This window comes from Propithecus coquereli, unplaced genomic scaffold (genome assembly GCF_000956105.1).
Source record: "Propithecus coquereli isolate 6110/MARCELLA unplaced genomic scaffold, Pcoq_1.0 Scaffold89, whole genome shotgun sequence".
Classification (NCBI taxonomy): Eukaryota; Metazoa; Chordata; class Mammalia; order Primates; family Indriidae; genus Propithecus; species Propithecus coquereli.
This window is the reverse complement of record NW_012155173.1, coordinates 661492-678612: the sequence shown is the minus strand read 5'-3', so window position 1 is coordinate 678612 and position 17121 is coordinate 661492. Positions and strand designations below refer to the sequence as shown.

Here is a 17121-nt window from a genome sequence, read left to right as displayed (position 1 = left end):
CCCAAAACAACAAATGCTGGCGAGGATGTGGAGAGACAGGAACACTCTTACACTGCTGGTGGGACTGTAAATTAGTGCAACCTCTGTGGAAAAGAATTTGGAGATACCTCAAAGAGCTAGAAACAGAAATACCATTCGATCCAGCAATAGCACTATTAGGCATCTACCCAAAAGAGCAAAAGATATGCTATAATAGAGTCATCTGCACCCGAATGTTTATGGCAGCACAATTCACTATTGCAAGGACGTGGAAACACCCAAGTGCCCATCAATTCATAAGTGGATTATTAAAATTTGGTATATGTATACAATGGAATATTAATCATAAGAAATGACAGTGATCTAGCACCTCTTATATTTTCCTGGATTGAACTTGAGCCCATTATCCGAAGTGAGGTATCATAAGATCGGAAGAATGGGCTCCACTTATACTCGCCATCAAATTGGTACTAACTGATCAACACTAGGGTGCTCACATGGCAGTAATACTCTCCAGGGATTAGGAGGATGGGGGGCAAACCTACAACTAAAGGACACGGGGAGCATTGTAGAGGGGAAGGGCATGCCTCTAACCCTCACTAGGGTGAGGCAAAGACATAAAATGTAGCCATAATGTTTGTACCCTCATAATACCCTGAAATAAAAAAAATAAAAAAATAAAGAAGAAAAATGATAACAACCTGTGAATGGGGCCACTTATTTGCCTTTTAAAAGCCCCACAGGCGATTCTGCTCCACAGCCAGGGCTGAAAACTACTGGGGCCCCTGGTGGGATATGTGAGGCCATTATAAACGATGCGAAGGAGAGTTTTTATGTAATGTGAAAAATGCTTACACATACTAAAGGCCAAAACAAATCAATAACTGGGATACTGGATTGCTTTGCCAGGAATATCTCAGCTGCCTAAAAGAAAGTAAAAACGCCAAAACTCTAAAATGGAATGACACAAAAACAACCCAAAAATCCTAGAACCTAGATGGAAACAGGCTAACACTGGTATCGCACTCCAGATAATGGGATTATGGGTGTTTTGTCTTTTCTAGTCCTCTGTTACTTTAAACATTTTTTTTACCAAGGCCAGTGCTATTTTTATAACCAGAGGAACAACTAAAAGACAGTGGCCGAGGGGGACCTCCGTATCCCCCAGCACCGTGCTGCTTGCCACCAGGCAGGCTCACCCCGGGCACCATTCTCCCCAGCCCTGCAGCCACCGTCCCCTCCCCTCTTCTAGGGCTCACACATGCTTCAAAGTCATTATTGTAAATTAATCCCCCAAACAATCTTATATGGGAAATGTTATCATTCTCTCAGATGAGGAGAACTTGCCAGAATTAAATCTATGGTTTAGAAACCATCTAGGTAACAGGGTGGTGACCTTTATTTGTCTCAATGCTTGGTCGGCAAACTTCAGGGCCTCTGGTTTCCCTCCTGGCTTTACAGAGGAAGGCCATTCTCGTCCAGATGAATGAGGCCGAACGCCTGACAGACTTGGCGTGGTTTGTTGATTCTAAGATGAAAATTCCAAGATGTTCCCATTGTAACATCTCCGAAATCTGGATGTGTCTTGTAATTGGTGGCATCCTTCAATTATAATTGGCGGCTCTCCTCCCGTTCTTAACAGCACATGAACTAATCGTGCATCTTGCGACTGAATGGCAGCTTGTGTTCAAGGAAAAGCGCCACGTCTACAACCAAACCCATCACCTTATCTTCAAAACGATACTTTTAATGACTAGGTAATATTCTGTCACGGGGATGTACTTCACCTCACCAGTTACCTGTTATGGACTCCTGGTCTGTTCTAGCTTTTTTTACCATTATAAATGCTGCTACTGTCAACAACTCGTCATTAAGCTTTCCCTTTCGTCATCCTCCTCTCCCAAGCTCCAAATCGTTTGGAGACATTTTGACATTTCTTGCCCCTCGTCTCCACATCTGACCTATTATTGAGAGTCTAGTCATTTCCTCCTTCATGGTAGCTTTTCCTGATGGCCTTCTTCTGGTTCCCATAAGATGCCTCTAACTGGTCTCTGCCTCCAGCCTCTCTTTCAGGCTGTCACTATATTACTTCTCAAACCTGACCTCAGACATGTCACGGCTCTGCTCAAAAACTATACTCCCAACAGGGTAAAGTTCACACTCTTAGCCTAGTGTTCATGGCTCTGCCAAATTTGGCTCCAACCTCTCCTGCACCCTCCACCCCCAACCCATCTCTCCAGACAACATGGCCCACTCCTCGGCCACGAAGGGTCCTGCCTCCAAGCCTTCCCTTCCTCGGTTAACTCCACACCCACCGCAGGCAGGGATGCTTCTGTCTGTCTTTTTCCAAACCTTACTCATCAGTCCCAGTTCAAGTCTCACCTTTCTCATGAGATGTGTTATGGCTCATTTGATTCTTACAACAACCTGGAGATATAGAAAAGTAAGGTATACTTATCCTCATTTTGCAGGTGAAGAAACTAAAGTTTAAACAGATTAAGTGGGTTGCTCAGGTTTTATGCAGCTAAGAAGTACAGAGCTGGCTTTAAACTCCAGGGTTCTGTCTTTAAAGCCAGTGCCTTTCAGAGCCAAGTGCAAGTACAGCCATAAACTCCTCTTGTGGAGCAACTTGTGCCCAGATCATGTAACCAGCACTGTGTACCAAGATTCACCAGCCTCTGGATTCTAGCTGCATACCTACTGACAAGGAGATGACTATGAGAGTGAAATACTTCAACTCTGTCAGTTCCCAGCAGCCCAAGGACTGGGCCAATTGTGCATTCCCATGTTAGAGAGGGGAAGACAACAAGAGTTTCCTTGAACTATGCCGGCTCTCAAAACAATGCTGAACCTGAGATCATCACAAACAATTGGAACCACCTCACTTTGAGATGAGCAGGGCACAGGATATTGCTTTGAGCTATTGTGCTTTAGAGAAACTAAGGGAAATACTTCTCGGAAAGCAAAAACAGAGCGTATCCCTTGTATTATGTGACCATGTGACTGTGACATTGCCCGGAGCTCAGGCAGCCTAGGTCAGGCCTAAGTGCTGGATGGAAAATGAGGAGGGCGGTGGTAGCATGCTCCTCCCTGAACACCCACCGTCCTGGCCACTTCACAGACAGGCCCTGGGTGAAGGGAAAACAAGGTGTTTGCTATTACTCTGTGTTTCATTTAGACACACCACGAAGTCAGGGCAGTAAAAAAAGACTTACCAGTATATTAACTGTGGCTCATAAGGAGTATTATCGCAGCTTACTCTCAGATTTTCTACATAAAATGCATTGCCTCACATCTCCTCATCTTTTGTCATTTCATCTAAATTAGATGCTATGGATTACAGAAATGAACACAAATGAACAGCCCTGGCCTGCAGGCAGTGCAACCCATTCTGGTTCCTTGCGTCCCACTCTGACTAGGCTGGGTGTGGCTGAGTCACTCTCGTGCTCAAGATGAAGGGAGCCCCGTGCTCCTGAAAGAAGAGGCCCGTCAGAAAGACTGCCTCAAAAGTTCTCTCCTATACAGGGTGACCAGGTCCCTAGGCCAAATTCTCCACTCTCCTTGGCCAGGAGCCAAGGGTAGGCCAAGTAGAGAAATATCAAACAAAGCTTCTCACGGGAGCTGGGAGAACTGGGACTGTCTGTGGTTTCAGGGAAGACCTGATGTCTTCACATCCTCACGATAACCAATCACCTCATAAGGCAGGAAGGGGACATAGATGAGCAAACCGAGGCTCTAAGAGGTGGCAGGGCCATGGGGGAGGCCCAGTCCTCATGTGCCTTGTAGTCATGCACACCAAGCCGTGAATTCCCAGGATGCTCTGCTTTCTCAAGTGCGAGCAGAGATCCTGTTGAGGGACAGGGGCAGCAAGGCACGGGAGAAAGCAGGGCTTTGGGCCCATCTGGCTCCTCCCACGGCCAGTCATTCCTCCTCTCTGAGTCTCGGTTTCCGCCTTTGTAAAGCGGAGGTGATCATCGCCACTCCACGGGTGACCGTAAGTCCTCGGCGACGGCAGGTGAGTGTGAAGGGCCTGGCATGTATCTGACATGGTCACTATCCAGGGTGGGGTTGGGGGAGGGTTTCAGCAGTCACCAAGCAGCCAGTGTCTCACAGGACAGCATGGCTTCCTTGTGCTAAGATGTAACGCAAGGAGAGAACACCCACCCATGACCCTCCACCACAAAGACATACAACCTCTCCTTGGTGAATTCAAAAACCAGAAGAGTCACAGGATTTCCTGTGGCCCCTGAGGTATGAGTCTGGGCCCTGACCAAACACAAACTCTGTAACAGGCCAAGAGGCTACTCACCGGCTCGATTTTCAGAGCGTTTCGGTAGCTCCCAAAGAAAGCCGCCTGGGCCTTGAGGAACGCTCTGGCCACACCATCACCAGTGGTCGTGGAGACCTTCTTCAGCCTGTTCTTCAGTGAAGAAATCTGGTGACGGACAAAAAAGAAACGCATACTGAGGACAGGGTCAAAGGAAGATGGCTGACAAGCCCAGTACACATGGAACCCAAGAAAATCCAAGGGACCGGGGACTGATTTGATACCTCACCTGCTGGGAGAACAAAAATGTGTTCAGTATTAGGGCATGTTTTTGAAATTGAAATGAATGTTCCTCTTATTAGAACATGTCTAATAAAAACAAAAACTGTTATTTAACCACTTACTACATGCCAGGTTCAGCACTTTCACAAATAATTCCTTCAACAATCCTGTAAGGAAGGGATCAGTGTTCCCATCTTACAAGGATAAAATAGTCTCAGAGAGGTTAGGTTACACACCTAGGAACAAACCCAAGAAGTGGCCAAGTTGGAATTTGACTCAAAGTCTTCTGATCTGAGCCCAAATTACACAAAAACTTTTAGTTCCATTCCCTCTAGAAACTACTTGCAAGTACTAAAAATAAAAGGCTTACTTGTATACCTCACTATACTCTAAAAGAATAGTGGCTTATAGATATATACTGAACAGGTTAAAACAAAATAGATAAGAAAGCGATGGCAATGGAGAAGAAAGCAGTGGCTGATAATAGATTTAGTATATAAATGTAGGCTACAAGCTCTTACATGGTGGCTAGGAAGGGGTTCAAAATTAGTAGCCAAAGAAAAGAGGCAAACATGAAAATTCTGGGTCCATGTGTTAAAAACAAACCAGTTGCTCAAATGAATAAAGATTTTCCTGAAGGCCGGGCGCGGTGGCTCACGCCTGTAATCCTAGCTTTCTGGGAGGCCGAGGCGGGCGGATTGTTTGAACTCAGGAGTTCGAAACCACCCTGAGCAAAAGCGAGACCCCGTCTCAACCAAAAATAGAAAGAAATTAATTGGACAGCTAAAAATATATATAGAAAAAATTAGCCGGGCATGGTGGCGCATGCCTGTAGTCCCAGCTATTCGGGAGGCTGAGGCAGAAGGATTGCTTGAGCCCAGGAGTTTGAGGTTGCTGTGAGCTAGGATGACGCCACGGCACTCTAGCCGGGGCAACACAGTGAGACTCTGTCTCAAAAAAAAAAAAAAAAAAAAAGATTTTCCTGAAAGCGAGACTTCAAAGAGCCTTTTCCCATCAGTCAACGTAAGAAAGACTGTAATATGGTAGCTGTCGCCCTCAACATCAAGCTTCCCAGACTTTCTAATATGCCCGTCATTCATCTCAGGATGCCGTATTGCACAAACGTCAGAGCACACCATTCACGCTGCGTTCCATGTGAAAGTTGTCCCTGAAATTGTACAACGTAGTGACCTCGAATCATTCATTCACTCTACAAATAGTTATGATTGCCTACCATGCCCAGGACTATGTTAGGTGTTGAGGATACAATGGTCAGTGAAACAAGACACAGGCCTTGCCCTCATTCAGGTGACATTCTAGTGAGAAAAATACATGGGACTTCACTATCGTGACAAGCCTGTAATAGAGCTTGCCAAGGAGGTCAAGGAAGGCCTCCTGGAGGAGAGCAGGCAGGCTTGAACTGAGATCCAAAGGATGAGTTAAAGTAGTTAAGTAGGCAAAGAGGGGAGGGAATAGTGTGTTAAGTATGGGAGGTGACATGCAAAGGCCCTGTAGGAAGGAGGTGTTCAGAGAACAGAAAGAACTGCAGCTTCAGTGGAAAGAATGAGGGGGAATATGGTTTAAAATGAGGAGGGAGAGAAAGGCAGGGGCCAGCAGGGATTTTTTCCTTCATCTTGAGAGAAAAAGAAAGCTAATGAGTGTTTTTAAGCACGCAGGTGACGTATCAAGAGCGCATTTCAGGGCAAGAAATTCTGCAAGGGGTTTGGATAAAGGACTATCCAACAGTCTGACACTATTGAAGAATAAAACTTAGGGCCCGGCAGGGTGGCTCATGCCTGTAATCCCAGCACTTTGGGAGGCCAATGTGGGAGGATCAATTGAGGCCAGGAGTTCGAGACCAGCCTTGGCAACATAGCAAGATCTCGTCTCTATAAAAAATTAGCCAGGCATGGTGGTGCACGCCTGTAGTCCCAGCTACTTAGGAGGCTGAGCCAGGCGGATTTCCTTGAGCCCAAGAGTTTGAGGTTGCAGTGAGCTGTGACTACACCATTGCACTCCAGCCCAGGCAACAGAGCAGACTCTGTCTGGGAGGGGGCCCATGAATCACGCACAGATTCGTAGTATGAATGAGTATGAATGAGTGATGATTATTTTTCCAGGCATAGGGTTCATAGCTCTCCTCAGATTCCTGAAGGTGCCTGTGAACCTAAAAATACAAAGACTCACTGATCTAGGATGGACTACGTCCACTTTAGAAATGATCCATGGACATTACGTCTTGTTGCCAAGCTTCTGATAAGGAAATTTTTAATAGCTTATTGAGTTCTATATCATATATGATAAAAATCATTCAATTAAAGTATAGCGTTCAGTGGTTTTTCACGTAGTCACAAGGTGGTAGAGCCATCGCTACTACCTAACTCCAGAACATTTTTATCACCCCAGAAATCCCCACCAGTTCTACTCTCACTCCAGCCCTCAGCAACCCCGGCAACCACTAGTCTACCTTTTGGCCCCAGGGACTTGTCTACTCTGGACATTCCACATAAAAGGAATTGACGATATGTGGTCTTTTGTGACTGGATTGTTTCGCTTTGCACAAGGCTCATTATGAACAAGGATCACCCACGTTGTGGCACGTGTCAGTACTTCATTCCTTTTCATGGCTGAATAATATCCCCTTGTATGGATAGACCACATTTTATTTATCTGTTCATCAGCTGGTGGCCATTTATGCTATTTCTACTTTTTGGCTGTTACGAAGAATGCTGTTGTGAAGATTCGTGTGCAAGCTTTTTGTGAAGACAACAGAGATTTTGCAGTGAGACCCTGAAGAGCAGAAGTCCTCTGTGGCCAGACCTTACACAATGCAGATAAGCTGACAGGGCACAGGAAGCCACCGGGCACCGTGCTCAGCACACTGCAAGCCGTTAACAAATGTTCACTGCACATAGGGAAAGAATCCGGTGCTGCCACTAGGGGTGTGCCATGTGCCTGGACAGCACCCTGAAGGGGGCGATCGGAACACGCCCTGGGGGTGGCTACCCCAGCCCTGCTCCAAGGTGGGCCACGGAAAACAATTTTCCTCTGGAAGCAGTTTGGAGTCTATCTCAACACCTGGGTGTACATAACTGGTTTACTGTGACCTCTGCTTTTCTGGGACACATAAGCCCCAGTGCCACTGTGGTAAGAGCCCGCGAGGAGCAACGTAGGCCACTCAGCACCCGGGCAGACTGTCGTGGACTTTCTACTTGAAATAGAAATACAAAAAAGAAACATGCTGTATTAAAACGTTAAAAATATTACCCATTTCTTGCCCCCCAAATAATAAAATTCTGCCCCTCCCAGGGATGAGAGTGACATTTCCTTTGAAATGGTGCAAGCCACCGTCGCTCTTCTTTTGCCTCCTCAAAGGCGTCGGGCCACCTGTGCCGAAGATTATTCCTCACTTAACCTTCCCTGGCCTTTCTCTTTCATTCCGGAGGTGTTTAATTACCTTGGATTCACAACGCTGCACTTCAGGTGAGCCTCTCCTAATGGCCTCATTACCATTTTACACAAAGAAGGAGTCGCTGATTGTGACTGAGCAGTGAGTGCGTTCCTTCCTGCCTGCCCCAGCAGGTCCGACACCAGCCAAGTGGTCCTGGGCTCCTCCGGCCCCTGTCACCACTTAGGCCAGGACTCCCGAAAACCTCCCCTCGTGCGCAACGTGGAAAAGCTTTTGTCTTGACCTACCAGCTCTTCAAACTTTGAAAATGCAAGTACAGGTGCATCTGATCGCTGGTGATAGCATTTGTCCTTTAGACGAAAGTGAGGGAAGAAAATTTCAGGTTGAAATAACCCACAGCCATACAGCTACAGATGAACTCGCCCTGAGGACTCATAGGGCCGCTGGGCAAATCATTAACATCGAGGTCCATCAGGGGTGATCTCGATGTGTTGGAAGTGCCGGTAAGGATAGCGTCCTCCTTCAATCAAGTGGCACAGGAGGAAGACAGAAAGTAGAGGAAGACAGTACAAAACTGAGTTCCTCAGCTTCTCCCTGAAGTTGCCCTCTGTGCACTCTCTGGCTTATTGCAGCGTGGTCCAGCCAGTCTCCTGGGCAAGATGTCAGATTCCATACCTCTCCTTCCCTTCCCTCAACCCTTTCCCACATCTTTCAACACCAACTCAGATGTGTCCGACTCCGCCCTCTCCTCTCGGTGCCCATGACCCTGGTCCTCCGACGTTCCTCTCCACCCATCTTCTCTGGCCCAGGCTGGTGGAGGAGCAGCCTAAGTGGGCTCTCTGCCTTCAGTTTCTCCTCAATGCCACCCACCCACATCTGTCCTAGTAATCTTGGAAAAATACGAATCTGACCACTTCGATCCTCCATTAGAATCTTTCTATGCCCCCGCCCCTCACCACCATCACCTTCAGAAAAACACCCAGACTCCCCAGGGGAGTCTGCGCAAGCCTTCCTCAACAGGCCTCGCTTCTGTCCCCCACTCGACGTCCTCAACAGGCCTCGCTTCCGTCCCCCACTCTACGTCCTCAACAGGCCTCTCTTCTGTCCCCCACTCGACGTCCTCAACAGGCCTCACTTCCGTCCCCCACTCGACGTCCTCAACAGGCCTCGCGTCCCCCACTCGACGTCGTACTTGACCCATGCTGAACTGCTGTCCAGAAACATACACTACTATCCAGCCCATTCCCGTGTCTTCACTCAGAGTTCTCTCTTGTCCTTCCCTGTCCTGCTTGTGAACATCTATTTACCCTTTAAAAGACTGTCCGAGTCTCCATCAAGAGGGGCCTATTGAAATTATACCATATCCTTACAGGGAAATACTGCATAGCTGCGAAAAAGAGCATGGGAGTACTCTATGAACTGACATGAAAAAATGTCCAAAAATACTGTCACATGGAGGAAAAATGCAAGTTGTAGAGTAGCGTGTACAGGATGAATCACTTAAAAATTCTATATAAACACATATATGTAGTAAAAATCTAAAATGCTGCATATCAAACTTTAACCATGCAAGGATGCTTTCACTTTCTATTTTATACACTTGATTGTTCTGGTCATTCTTTATAAAAAAGCATATGTTACTTTTATAATAAAGAATTAAAATGAGGTATTTTTCTTTAATAGTCAAATTACCCAAACCCTTGGGTTAAGGGAAAGAGGGAATCCAGATGTCCCCCATCTGTGAAGCTTCGCCTGACCACTAAGTCAGGGCCCCCTGGGCCTGTGTAGGTGGATCTACGGTGAGCTGCAGCGTCTACCTGCTTTCCTGATGCACTGTGAGTTCCCAGAAGGGCCAGCAGCCAGCACAGCGCTCGGCCCAGTGCAGTCCTTCAGGACTTTCTGCTGAAGGCAAGAATAAGCGAGCGAGTGTTTTGACACCATGAAAGGCATTTCCAGTGGCTGAGTCTCTCTGCTTGGAGGAAAGTCTAGGATCACATTCTTTAGTGATGGATCATTAAAAGAAAGTGGTCTCCGCTGGAAAGGACTGGGGGAGAAATTGATACTCATTCATCCCCCTTCTGCAGAATGCCATTGCTAAGACACAATCACAATTGCAAGGAAAATGAACCTCTGCATGCCGAGTGAGTTAAAGGGAACAAGTAGACCAGTTCTCCTATAACACTGCAAACTCAACACATCCAATGACAAATGCAGTGTCACCGCTACGCCACCTTCATCCCACCCTGCACCCTGTGCCTCCTTTAACTGGTCACTGTCTGCTCTACCTCTCGGGTCTCTGGGCTTCCCCTGCGCCTCTATCGCCACCGCACTCCTCAGGCAGGAGAGCACAGTTTGAATCACACACCCTGGGTCTAAGATTAGAGACCTGGCTTCCCTACTTTTTTAACCTTTCTGAGATTCAGTTCCTTTGCTGTAAAATGAGGTATCTGCAACATATATACATTGTGAGGCTTAAAATATAATGGATATAAAATAGATAATGGATGTAGCAGAGTCCCTAGCTTTTTGGTTTGTTGCTAGTTCAGATTTCATCTTTTATCTGGACTATCGCAACCGTCTTTGACCTGGTGTCTCTTCTATTTTCTTCCTGGTCTGACTCATCCTTTGAATTGAATTATCTTCCTAAAACAAGAAGTTGAATCTTGTCACTCCCTTCCTCTAAAATTTTTAGCGGCTCCCTGTTGTTAATACAATACAGTCCAGATTCCTTAGCGCGATATTTAAGGCCTTCTGTGGGACTTGGCTCAAACTCTATTCCCAACTTTGTCTTCTGCTTGATTTCAGAGGCCTCGAAACTCATTCCTAAGCCTGGGATATTCTTTATCGAATTCTCTAAGAAAATTTTCCTATTTTTAAAAAAAAAGGCTTCCACTTTCTGTGATGCCCTCTGTCAGGCCCTGTGCTGGGGACAGAGCAGCAGATGAACAAGGGCCTAGCTCCCTTGTCCAGCTGAGCTCCCAAATCAGCCACAAATTAGCCTATTACTACTTCAAAAGGGACTCTCACATTGTATATATCATCCTATTATTTAGCCCTTTGTAGATCAGCAGTTTACTTATTTTTCTCTCCAGCAGACTGAAGATAACTCTTGTAATATAGATCAGGACTCAACAAGTATAGTTTTACTTCTCTATCCCTTGGCGACTTGTAGGGTCTGGGGGTGGGGCGGAGAGTTAAGGATGGCATACTAGTAGTAGTCTACCTCTAAGACAATCCTATCCAGCTCTTTCCATTGTGCTGACACCTGAAGATCTTTTAGCTGCCTCCTCATTGCTCTGAGGAAGACGACTGAAGTCCTAGCCTGGCCTGCAAGGCCCCATGGGATTCGGCTACAGATTCTTCCAGATGTGAGGCTTCTGCACCCTCTCCATGGCTTCAGCCATCCCCTTTGGGCTCCAGTCCCACTGGCCTCCCTCATACCCCAGGACCTTTGGACAAGCTATTTCCTGTGTGGAGTTCACTCACCTACCATCGCCCCTTGCCTAGAATTCAGCACTGTCAGAACTTTCTGCAATGATGGAAATAATCTATCTTCTGATCAATGCTGTTCAATGTGCTAGCTACTACTGAGCACTGGAAATGTGGCTAGTGTGACTGAGGAACCGAAAGTTTTATCCTATTTAATTTCAATCAATTTAAATTTAAAAAATAGCAACATGTGAATAGTGGATACCATATTGGACAACACAGGGCCCTACATGGACTACTACTCATCCCTCAGGTCTCAGCTCAAATATGACTCCTCAGTTGGACCCTCCGCACTAGACCAAGGTTCCCCTATTGTACACTCTATGTCTTTCCTTTAGAGACAACAATCTTCAACAATCCGGTTAACGGCCGTCTCTTCTGTTAGAACGACTGGCCTAGGAAGACATGTCCTCCCTCAGTGCTGGCACAGCTCAACACTGTTCTTCTAAAGTTTCAGGTCAGTCTGTGCAGGGGGTCCCGCTTCTCTCTCCTGGGAGCTGCATTAACTTATGGGTGTTGCAATTGTAGTTTAAAACAAAGTTGTTTTTTAAACAAATCAGGCACCCAGCAGCAGCTGCAGAGGGGCAATTGAGTCACATTTTCCTTCCTCCTTTCGGGACTAGGGCAAGTTGATTCCTCCTTTCCTGAATAAACTAGACATCAAGGCTTTGTTCTAAAATCCCCTAGGGAATGTCTGGGTCTGGAGAGGGGAGAAGGGGCTAGTGATTTGTTTTCTTATCCTCAGGGGTGCATAATTATTGGCTCTCCCTGCGACCTTCACATTGGCAATGAAAAATGACAATTTTCATTGCTGTTATGTAAGTGTATCTACCTGTGTTTCATTAGTTCTTGGCTTCAAATTTGAAGCAAAACGTCTTGGTATGTAAAGGTGATCCCATCCTGTTTTCTTTCCCTGTAATAGTTTCTGGGAGAACGAGAAATTCATCAGGAGCAAGGAACAAAAACTAGTATTTATCAAGCACCCCGCTAGTTACCAAATGCCATGGCAAGTGTTTTCATACCCGGCAGTGTATTAAAATTTCAGAACAACTGGGCTAGGCAGGCACCGTTATCCCCGCTATACAGACGAGGAAAGTGATACCCAGTTCCGCATCACACAGATCGTACAGCAAGGGGCAGAAGCCAAAGTCAAGCCCAAGTCTATCTTACTCCTAAGTCTGTGCTATTCCATTAATTCTCACTGCTGCCAGGGATTCTTAGACCAGCAAATTAGATTTGTCCACAATACTGGTTTATTTTTTCCCCAATTTAATATATCTCCATTATTGCTTCCTCTCATTCCTTGTTTTTCTGTTTCTTTCTTGAGAACACGGTTGTTCCTTGACCTCGGTTGTCTTTAATTGCTTCTTCTGCATCCCATTTTCCCCTCAAAGATCCTGGTTCTCCGTGGGGGAGTGAGGGCTGTGCTAGTTATGCAGAGCTCCAAGCTGGGGCTGGCTCTGACCCTGCGAGCCCGGATCTCTGCTCCCTCCGTCTCGCCTGACAACTCGTGGCCCGTGTGTAAGTCAGAAAGTTAGAGGCAAGAGTTACGATTCTAAGCAGCTTTTTGTCAGACAAAAGGCTCAATTTTCATTATGTGAATGGCTACTTCAGCATGTGCTATAATGGCTCTGTTGAGCAGCCCATGAACAAACTATCAAATCCTTAAAATGACATTCTTAGAGTAAAAAAGTGCAATTTTAAAACAAACCCAAAAAAGGCCCATTTCCACTATCTGCCAAGTAAAGCTCAGGAGGTGTCCCGCACACACAAGTGCACTCCAGCGACCCCCCCAAGGGGCTTAATCTGAGCCCCTCAGCATTTGAAACCGAAACACACAATAGCAAAGGCTTGTCATTTTTTTTAAATCTATTTGTAAATCTCACCTTCCTCCAAATAATTTTTTTTTTTTGCCCAGAGTAAGGGAAATTGTCTTTGTTTTCCCTATACAACAATTTAGCTTTAACACACCGCATGCACACACAATTAATGTAGCTAGAAAATCCCACCCAAGCTATAGGAGACTATGAGATTTGAGCTCAAAGTAAATGTGTATTTATATTATTAGGTGCTCATTCAATAAAAAGATTATTTCTAACCAAATATGTGTACGCATGCACATATATATAATATATACACACACACACAGACACATATCTGGGGAGTATTTTCAAAGAAGGGTTTTCTCCCCATACTTCTGGCAGTTCAGGTTTAAAGGTCAGATTTAAACTATCACCATGTTTCACAATGCAATCTGTGCAGTGCCGCGTAATGAAATGGTTCAGTAAAGGTGCTCGTGGAAATTCTTTTAATTAGGTCTAAGGCTTTTCAGTTGTCAACATGAATAAACCAAGAAGCATTCTCTTGCAAACACAACACACAAAATTAAAATGTAAGATACCTTTGAAAAAACAGAGATGCATTTGCAAAAGGAAAGTTATACGTGTTTTTTATAACATAGCCTCTACCAATTCTTTAAAAACTACCAACATCTTTCAACAACAAAATGGACTGCAAACCAAAAATAAAGGAGTTGTTCTATTTCTAATGGACCAGAACACTAATGCCTTTTCTAAGGGAAAAGTATTTGGAAGAACACTAAAGTTAATCATAACTAGAAATGTTTATTGAGAGACTAATGACTTTCTCCATGAGCAAAAGCCACCTTTACATTTAACTATCATTAATTCTACCAATCAGCAGTATCTCAGTCAGACATGTGAATATCCCACAATGACTCCAGCAAATTGAATGACATCTATTAAAAATGCACCAAAATACTTTTGCCCTCAGAACCACTATCTGAGGCCCAAAAGATGAGCGCATCACAGCAGGAACATCAGCAAGAAGCCTGCTTTTCAAAGCCGTGTTGACAAACTAAACACATAGATTTGGAAATTTTAACCATCAGTTCAGAGCTGAACCGGGGATGAAATTCACAAAATAAAACCGTAAGAAAATGGTGGATTGCTTGGGAAATAGGATTGTATTTGCCCTGAGCTCTGATGGAAAAAGCAAAACTAGACAAACTATTCCAACCACCACCAGGAGTGCAGATTTAGGTTAGATACAAAGGTGTTTACAAATGCCAACTGGTCTTGACACTTGATGTGGAATGGGACACTCAAATGGAGCAATGTCGGCATGCAACAAACACGAAATAAATCAATGCCTTGACCAATCAACCGATAAATGAAAAGTCAGTGAATGCCAAGCATGAGGCTCTAAAGCCCCCCAGTACATTGATTTAGCCTGGGCTCAGAAGGACCGGAGTTCAAATTCTACCTTGCTGCTGGCTGTTATCTGGATGCCTCTAGGCAAGTTACTTAGCCTCTTAAAAGCCTCTATAAAAAGCGGATAAAGTACCTTCCCCTCCTTTTTTTGCAGGATTGTTATGTAGATTAAACGTCAAGATTCTCAAAGCCCCTAGCACAGTGCCTAGCACACAGTAGGAGCCTAATAGATGGTGACTGTTCTTCCACACTAGGCCAACTCCAAAGCCAAAACTACCCAAGCCTTTATTTTAGCATCAAAAAGAATCATGGGTTCACAGTTAACATTTTCTAGGGCATCAATTACTGAAATGTCACTCATTATGCAGAGCCTAGTGGATTTATTTAGTGACCCAAACTCGGTGTGTGTTTGGGAGTTAATGAAGTGCTTGGTGTTTACAAAGATAAAAGCAGGATTTGTCTCAGCAACAATCCTAGGCAGGATGGATATAGATTTCCATGCTTAGGGACGCGGCCAGGCCGGATCCATGGAGGATCACATGGATACATCCACACAGAGTGAGATACCTCCCGAGGGGATCAGGGCATCTCCACCTCCTCAGGGGAGAAAAAAAACAGGAAGGGGGGTGGGAAGTGTGTATAATAGATGTGTTTCACAGTGTCCCCGCTGTGATGAACAACTTGATCCACTTACAGTTCCAAACACATGATGCATAAAAGAGCTGACAGAAATTCAATTCTTGCAAAGAAAAGCATCTGCTCTCTAGTGGGAACGGCCAAATATTAAGCAGTTTTAAGGCAGGGCAAAGACCTAGAGGAGCACACTTCATTATCTAGATAGCTAGAGTAAAGAAACGCAGAGGATTACAAACGAACAAAAAAGTAGCCAAGATTCCAAGCGTTAATTACCCAGAGTAAAATGATTCAAGTTAAATCTTTGTTACGACAAATATTAAACCCAGCTGTGTTTATGTAGCAGTTGTGAAAAAGAAGAAAAAAAGAAATCCGTGTACAATATCTGTGAGCTCTGCCAGTTAATTGAATTCGCTGGCAGCACTTCCTCCACCACGAGCCAAACATCCTCAAAGATAAAATGTAGCTTTTAAACAGACCTGGGGAAAACGGAATCAAGAAATTTCAACCAATAAAACACAACTCTTTACTGGTATAAAAGTAAAGTAAAATTCAGTAATGAAAGGAAGGAAGTCTCTTAAACATTTACTGCATTCCAAAGCTTGGAATTGCGGTTTATTGCTGAGGTCTCTTCTGATGTCCCACAGAGCTCCTGCTCCAGCATCTTTAATGAAGTCCCATAAACTCCCATAAAGTCCTCGATTGTTGACAAATCATACACACACGTTCAGGGCAAGGCTCACTGGATCATGATGCTCCTTTCCATCCTGCATGAAATTTACAAGTCATGAAGTGGACACTGAGTGGCCCAACGTGGAGCAGACGGATGGACAATTCCTTAACAGCATGAGGGATGAATGACTAGATTCTGGTCAGAGGTGATATTGCTAAGAATTCTCTTTGGCAAACCGTCCCCTGACCCCAAGTCCAATGTCAGTAGATGTGGGGTGGGAGGAAGCTTTGGCCGGATTCTAGGAACCAGAGAAGCAACAAGAGGTGGGACGTAACACTCGACCCTTAGTCTGGGACTCATTGTAGTATGAGTTTTATCACATCATTCCCTGGCTTAAACATTTCAGTTGATTCTCCACCGCCCAAAATTCGAAGTCCAAACTTGTTTTTATGACCGTTCCCTATCTAGTCCCTCCTGTCAACTACTTTGGTCTCATCTTTTGTTCAGCTATACTACACCATTGATCCTTGCCCAAACACATAATGCTTTTGTTCATACCTCCAACCTCCGCATCCAGTCTCACCTCTCAGTGTGCTCAGGTCTCCTTTCCAGGAATGGTGACTATTTATTACATGTCTCCGTGTCCCTATGGCCCAAAACACTGAGCACCCACCCAGAAAACCTTGGCTGAATGAATAATGGATAAAAAGAATCTCCATTCCTGAACTGGCTAGTAGATCTTCCCATTTGGGACACTCTGAACCAGAAATGTCCAGGGACTCCTACGGATGGAAGCAAAGCTGCTGGTAGGAAGTATAGGTGGGTGGGAGCGCGGCAAGAGATGAGGCAGGAGAGGTGGGTGGAGAGCGGATTACAAAGGGCCACATTCTGGAGCTTGAATTTCACCTGGAGAAAAATGAGAGCTGCTAAAGAGTTTTGAGAATGGGAAGTGGTATTTGTGTCTGGAATCTGCCTTCTTTATAGCCTGAGGATGGACTGGGATTGGAGATGGAGAAGAGGGGCAAGACTTGCAGTCCAGCTTTCATTAGCTCTTAACCAGCCTAGGACCTCACTGAGAATAAATACCATGTCTTGATCACCTCTGTACTTAGTATACCCAATATAAGGCCTGGCACGTAGCAGGTGCTCAGGAAAT

The 17121-nt window shown here is 45.2% G+C and overlaps 1 protein-coding gene across 1 annotated transcript in view; it reads right to left on the bottom strand.

The window, feature by feature from the left end:
* DENND1A (DENN/MADD domain containing 1A) overlaps positions 1–17121 on the bottom strand; it is a 567888-nt gene that overhangs the window by 175498 nt on the left and 375269 nt on the right. Inside the window, exon 13 of the mRNA XM_012664446.1 lies at positions 4289–4414. Within this exon, the coding sequence (XP_012519900.1) occupies positions 4289–4414 (126 nt within the window). The remainder of the gene's footprint in view (positions 1–4288; positions 4415–17121) is intronic.